At 39.4% G+C, this 6901-nt stretch overlaps 1 protein-coding gene across 1 annotated transcript; it reads left to right on the top strand.

Annotated features, from left to right (window-relative positions):
• The first annotated feature begins 2541 nt into the window (after positions 1 to 2541).
• Positions 2542 to 3003, top strand: LOC107472516 (uncharacterized). The gene has a single exon (XM_016092039.1). The coding sequence runs from the start codon at positions 2542 to 2544 to the stop codon at positions 3001 to 3003; it is 462 nt and encodes a 153-aa protein (XP_015947525.1).
• The last annotated feature ends 3898 nt before the right edge of the window (positions 3004 to 6901 follow it).

The raw sequence follows: 6901 nt of genomic DNA, 5'->3' as shown, positions 1-6901 counted from the left end.
ACGTCCGAAGATGAAAATACAATTGTAAAAAGTCCTATTTATATTAGACTAGCTACTAGGGTTTAGAGAAATGAGTCTAAGAGCAGAAATCCACTTCTAGGGCCCACTTTGGTGGGTGCTTGGGCTGAGCATGAGCTTTACACGTGTAGAGGCTTCTCTTGGAGTTAAACTCCAAGTTATAACGTGTTTTTGGCGTTTAACTCTGGTTTGTGACGTGTTTCTGGCGTTTTACTCCAGAATGCAGCATGGAACTGGCGTTGAACGCCAGTTTGCATCGTCTAAACTCGAACAAAGTATGGACCATTATATATTTTTGGAAAGCTCTGAATGTCTACTTTCCAACGTTATTGAGAGCGCGCCATTTGGAGTTCTGTAGCTCCATAAAATCCATTTCGAGTGCAGGGAGGTCAGAATCCAACAGCATTAGCAGTCCTTTGTCAGCTTCCTATTAGACTTTTGCTCATCATCCCTAAAAGTAGCTAGATCCTACTAAAAACTACCTAAAAACAATGCCAAAAAGCGTATAAATTATCCGCTCATCACTGGCGCATGTGCATTGATTATAGGAAGCTTAATGAAGCTACCAGGAAGGATCACTTCCCACTACTTTTCATGGACCAGATGCTAGAAAGACTTGTGGGACATGAATATTATTGCTTCTTGGATGGCTATTCTTGTTACAACCAAATAGTTGTAGACCCCAAGGACCCGGAGAAAAGTTCATTTACTTGTCCCTATGGTGTCTTTGCTTATAGGAGAAAGCCCTTTGGATTGTGCAATGCACCTGCAACATTCGAAAGGTGCATGCTCTCCATATTTTCAGATATGATTGAAAGATTCATTAAAGTGTTTATGGATGACTTTTCTGTATTTGGTGATTCATATTCTAAATGCTTACACCACTTGGCCTTGGTGCTAAAGAGATGCCAAGAAACCAACCTCATTTTGAATTAGGAGAAGTGCCACTTTATGGTTACAGAGGGGGTGGTTCGTGGTCATAAGATCTCAGAAAGAGGCATAGAGGTGAACAAGGCTAAGGTGGAGGTGGTTGAAAAGCTACCCTCACCTTGCAATGTCAAAGCAATTAGAAGTTTTCTAGGACATGCTGGCTTTTATAGAAGGTTCATTAGAGATTTTTCAAAAATTGCTAAACCTTTAAGTAACTTGCTTGTCTCTGATGTACCTTTTATCTTTGATAGAGACTGCATGCTAGCCTTTGATGAGCTTAAAAATAGACTTTCTTCTGCACCTATCATAGCACCACCCTGCTGGGATTTACCTTTTGAGTTGATGTGTGATGCATCAAATTTTGCTGTTGGTACTGTTTTAGGATAGAGGAGAGATAAGCTGGTGCATGTTATTTACTATGCTAGCAAAATACTCAATGAGAATCAAAGAAATTGCACAACTACAGAGAAGGAACTTCTTGCCATAGTCTTGTATTTGATAAATTAAGATCATATCTTATTGGCTCTAAAGTTACTGTTTTCATTGATCATGCAGCCCTCAAATATTTGCTGACCAAGGAAGAATCCAAGCCTAGGTTGATAAGATGGGTCTTGTTACTTCAAGAGTTCAACATAGAGATAAAAGATAGAAGTGGAGCAGAGAACAAGGTGGCTGACCACCTATCAAGAATCCCACATGAAGAGGATGAAGCACAATAATTTGAAGTGAATGAAAGCTTCCCTGATGAGCAGTTGATGATGATTCAGGAAAGCCCTTGGTTTGCTGATATAGCCAACTTCAAGGCTATTGGGGAGTTGCCCACCAACATCAATAAGTACATAAGGAGGAAGCTACTCAATGATGCTAAACACTACATCTGGGATGAGCCCTACTTGTTTAAAAAGGGTGTTGATAGAATCTTGAGGAGGTGTATTTCACAAGAGAAAGGGCAAGAAGTGTTGTGGCAATGCCATGGATTCGCATATAGAGGCCATTTTACTGGAGAAAGAACTGCAGCCAAGGTGCTGCAATGTGGGTTCTTTTGGCCAATAATATTCAAAGATGAAAATGAATTAGTATCAAGGTGCAATGAATGCCAAAGAGCTAGCAATCTATCAAAGAAAAATGAGATGCCACAGCAGTTTATCCTAGAACTTGAGTTGTTTGATGTATGGGGGGATTGACTTCATGGGTCCCCTCCCCACTTTATACTCAAACAAGTACATTCTAGTGGCAGTGGACTATGTATCTAAGTGGGTGGAGGAGATTTCAACCCCAACAAATGATAATAAGATAGTCATGAACTTTCTTAGAAGAAATATCTTCAGCCGATTTAGAGTCCCCAGAGCCCTTATTAGTGATGGAGGAAGCCATTTCTGCAACAGACCATTAGAAGCCCTCCTCATGGGACATGGAGTGAAACATAAGGTTGCAACACCTTATCACCCTCAAACAAGTGGGTAGACAGAGCTATCCAACAGAGAGTTAAAAAGAATTCTAGAAACGACTGTGGGAGCTTCAAGAAAGGACTGGTCAAAGAGGCTGGACGATGCTCTTTGGGCATATAGGACAACCTTTAAAACACCAATTGGGATGACCCCATATCAGCTGGTGTATGGGAAGGCATGTCACATACCCCTTGAACTTGAACACAAAGTCTTTTGGGCACTCAAGCTGCTGAATTTTGATAGTAATGCTGCTGGGGAGAAAAAGATCTTGCAACTGCAAGAATTAGAAGAACTCAGATCTCAAGCATATGAGAATGCCAAAATCTATAAGGAGAAAGCTAAGAAATGGCATGACCAAAAGATAGAAAGAAGAGAGTTTGTAGAAGGTCAAAAGGTGCTGCTATACAATTCAAGGCTCAAGTTCTTCCTAGGAAAACTTAAGTCAAGATGGTATGGACCTTTCACCATCCTCAAGGTGTCTCCCTATGGTCATGTAGAGCTCATGGAGGACAAAACACGGAGAACCTTCACTGTAAATGGCCAGAGACTCAAGCATTACTTGGGAGACTTACTGGATGAGCAGAGAGTGAGCTACAATCTCAACTAAAGAAAGAGGAACATCAAGCTAGTGACGATAAAGAAGCACTAGTTGGGAGGCACCCCAACACTCTGTATCCTTTTTAAAATCTTATTTTTTTTTGTAGTCTATGACTATTAAGATAGGTAGTTTAATTTTAGTCTCTTAGTTGATAGTTCTTTAGTTTATTCTCTTTTATTTACTGGGAGTGTAAGGTTGCATAATCACTCAATTGAAGTTGGTTGAATGGGCTGAGAACTAGCTAAAGAGCTAAGTTTGGTATGGCCACTAATCCACTTAATTTAGGCTTACAACCCTTTGAATGAGTTAATATTGAAAGTAAGCCCAGAAATTAAGTTTGGTGTGGCCACCACCATATGAAGTTCACACAAGCAAGCCCAACATGGTCTTAGTTGAATGCACTTAGTAAATTGGTAAAGCATACAATGCCATTTTAATGTGTTCGGAAGGAATGTGAAAGATTGAATTTATTTCACCCTTATGAACACATTAAATTCCAATGATGAAACCATTTCACTAGATGCAAGGAAATTAAGTTTGGTGTCCCAAAGGACACTCATCAATGGCAATTTAAATGACTCATAATATAGGGAATGTGAAGGATTTTTTTGTCATTACTGATGGGGTTGTCGGTTTTCAATTTCATAAGAGGCGGGACCCACATGATTGATAGCTCATCAATCAAGGAGTCAAAGTGTACTTGCACTTTGGAACTCAACATCTGAGTAAAGTAAAAAGGAAAGGACTGGCGCCTCACCCCATACTAGGCGCCACTCCCAAGTGGGAAAACAATTAATTGTTTTCCCTCCCCACCTTCCCTCCAGACTACTCCTTCTCTTATAAAAACCACTCAACCTTCCACTTTCCTCCACACTCCAAACCCAACTTCACACTCGAAACCTCTGTACTTTCTTCTCTTTTTGTTCCCTTACTTCTTCTTTTCTTCTACTTGATTAGGGACAATCAAGTCCTAAGTTTGGTGTTGTGGAGCAAACCCTTGCTTTTCTCTCCGTTTTTTACCTCTCCTACTATTTTCTACAACCTTTCAAACTTTTTTTCTCACCCAATGGCACCACCAAGAGCCTCATCATCAAAGAAGAGAAAGACCAAGGAACCAACTTCCGGATCCTCAAGTTCAAGTTTCAATGAGTACAAGTTCCTCTCATCATTCAACCAAAACCAATTCTATGGTTGGGTGAGTGAGAGGCATGTCATTCCGGAGGTTGGCTTCCAACTTGGTAGGAATAAACATCCTGAGATTAATAGGGAAATCAATAACAGAGGATGGGCACTCTTATGCAACCCACCAAATAAGGTGGTGGAGAGCTTGGTTAGAGAATTCTGTGCCAATGCAGTGCCTTAACCTAGGCAACCTTATGGATATCTTAGCTATGTGAGGGGGAAAGCTATTGACTATAGCCCCTCCAACATAGATAGGATGTTAATGGTGAAGCAAACAAACTCCACCCGGAGCTGTGAAGAAAGGGTGCAGTGGATCAATAACAAAGATGGAGACCCAACTAACTTAGAAGAAGAGACTTATGCCCCCAAGCTAGTGGGTGGCTGGATTTTGTGAGAAGGTCTCTCAATCCCACATCCAACACTTCAGAGGTGACTAAGGAGAGAGCTGTGCTCATATATAGCATAATAAAGGGAGAAAATGTCAATGTTGGGAAATTAATTGCCAACAACATCAATAAGGAGAGAGCTGTGCTCATATACAGCATAATGAAGGGAGAAAATGTCAATGTTGGGAAATTAATTGCCAACAACATCAATAGGGTACTGAAAAGTACCAAGGATAGCTCAAGGTTGGCATCCTCCAGCATCATTCAAAGGCTATGTGATGAGGCAGGGGTTAAGAAGATCATTGACGAGGTGCTAGTGGAACAAGAAAAGCCTATAACTGCTAAGAAGATGGCCAAAGTGGTGGCTGCCAAGCCTTTTCAGAGAGCAAGGGAGCACAGAGCTCATGCTCATGTACCACAAGGGCAACTACAATAAGAAGAGGAGGCTAAAGATCAACCATAATACTTGGCATTACCACTACCATTTCAACAATTTCCTGAAGGTTTTAACTGGGAGCAATTGCAAGGAGACATACACCAAATGATAGGAGATATTCACCACCTGAAAGAGGATGTCAACCAACTCAAGGAACAATAACAACAATGGGATCAAGTACATAAGGACATACAACAACTCCAAGGAAGTATGGAGTATATGAAGGAGCAACAAGAACAGTTCGACTGGGGAGAAATGCAAGGTGCACTCAACAAAATAGTGGAGCAAAACAAATGGCAATAGAGGAACCTTGCTGAGTTTAGGCATCTTTATGATGCTAGAATCATTTCAAGGAGGCAATATGATATCAACACGCAAGCGAAACTGAATCCCTTGTGTAATGCTGTGGCAGCCTTGAACCCCGAATACCCAATATTCATGCAAGGAATGGAGGAACTCAGTGCAAGGCAAGATGAAATTGCATACCAGTATAAAGAAAATGTAAAGGCGTACATGAGAAGGCTGGGATTTTGGAAGTCCAAGGACACAAAGGCACAAAAAGGATCCTCCAAGATGGATGATGATGACTCCTCCTCCTCCTCTAAGAAGAAGGACAAAGGAAAAGGGCCAATGAACTGAAGCTGCTCAAGGTTGTTGAGTTCCATGGTTGACACTTTGTTTTAAAAAAAATTCTGAATTTCTGTTTGATTTTCTTATGTTTTATTTCCTTATGTTTAATGATGGTTGCAATGTTAAGATAGTTTATGTTTAATGCTTAATTTCCTCATGTCCTGAAGTCTTTTTATGAGTCCTTTATGATTAAAGAAAGAAAATGCAATGTTGTTTAAGTTTCATGATCATCAAATAAAAGAGTAGTTTGTTTCCATAAGAGTCTGTGGTGAGTTGTTGCAAAAAAAAAAAAACAAGAGTAAAAGAGACTAAGACCAAGTGGGACTACTCAAAACCAAGAGATAAAGGAACTAAGTGTAGAACCTTGAATGAAGTTGAAAGAAAATGAGTCATGATGAGCAACTAGACTTAAAGGGAGTGACAAGTAAAAGCTAAGATATCCCTTGAACATCTATAGAACCAATAAGTAGTAAGCAACAAAAGACCCAAGGCTCTGAGCATCACCTACTAGGATGAAAGGAAGCACCAATTAGCTCAAAAGAATTAAAGATCCTAGTAGATACTTGTGGTAAAGATATGTCAAGAAGATAGACCTGGGCAAGTAAATTTTTAGGGGTGTTTCAACACCTAGTACCCTAAAACCAACTGGTTTAGGAGTGCTAATTAAAAGCCTAACTTAAAGGGTCGTCTTGAGACAAAACACTTAGAGTCGTGGTTAATTGAAAAGAAAAGTGAAAAAGAAGAAACAACTCCTGCTACTTCAAGGTGATAATCAATAAAAAGGGGGCCTGAGGCATATACTTGGATGAATGAATTTGAAAATTTTTATGTTTTGGGTATTTTTTGGTGTTTGATTGATTTGGTTTGGGTATAAATTGTAAACTTATGACTAAACCGGTTAAGGTATGATCCTCCACCATCACCTCTACCACCACCACCAATTTTAGCTTGGTTTGTTGTAGGAGTAGTTTCGGACTCCATGACAAGGATTTTAAAGGTGTTGGTTGGGTTATGAAAAGTTAAAAAAGTGAGTTGAGGTTGAGGGTGGGATAATTTAAAAATTTTATTAAAAAGTTAGAATTTGAATATTTTTCTCGTACAGAACTCATCTTTCATGAGTGCAACTTTAATTTTCTTAATTCATGAATACTTTTGTCAGGATTCGTAAATTTTATAAGTATTTTTGGTAATTTTTTCCTTAATAATATTATATATACTACCCAGGCCTCACGTCTAATAATTGATATATATATATATATATATATATATATAT

This window comes from Arachis duranensis, unplaced genomic scaffold (assembly GCF_000817695.3).
Source record: "Arachis duranensis cultivar V14167 unplaced genomic scaffold, aradu.V14167.gnm2.J7QH unplaced_Scaffold_140079, whole genome shotgun sequence".
Lineage (NCBI taxonomy): Eukaryota > Viridiplantae > Streptophyta > Magnoliopsida > Fabales > Fabaceae > Arachis > Arachis duranensis.
This window is presented reverse-complemented; position numbering and strand designations above follow the sequence as displayed.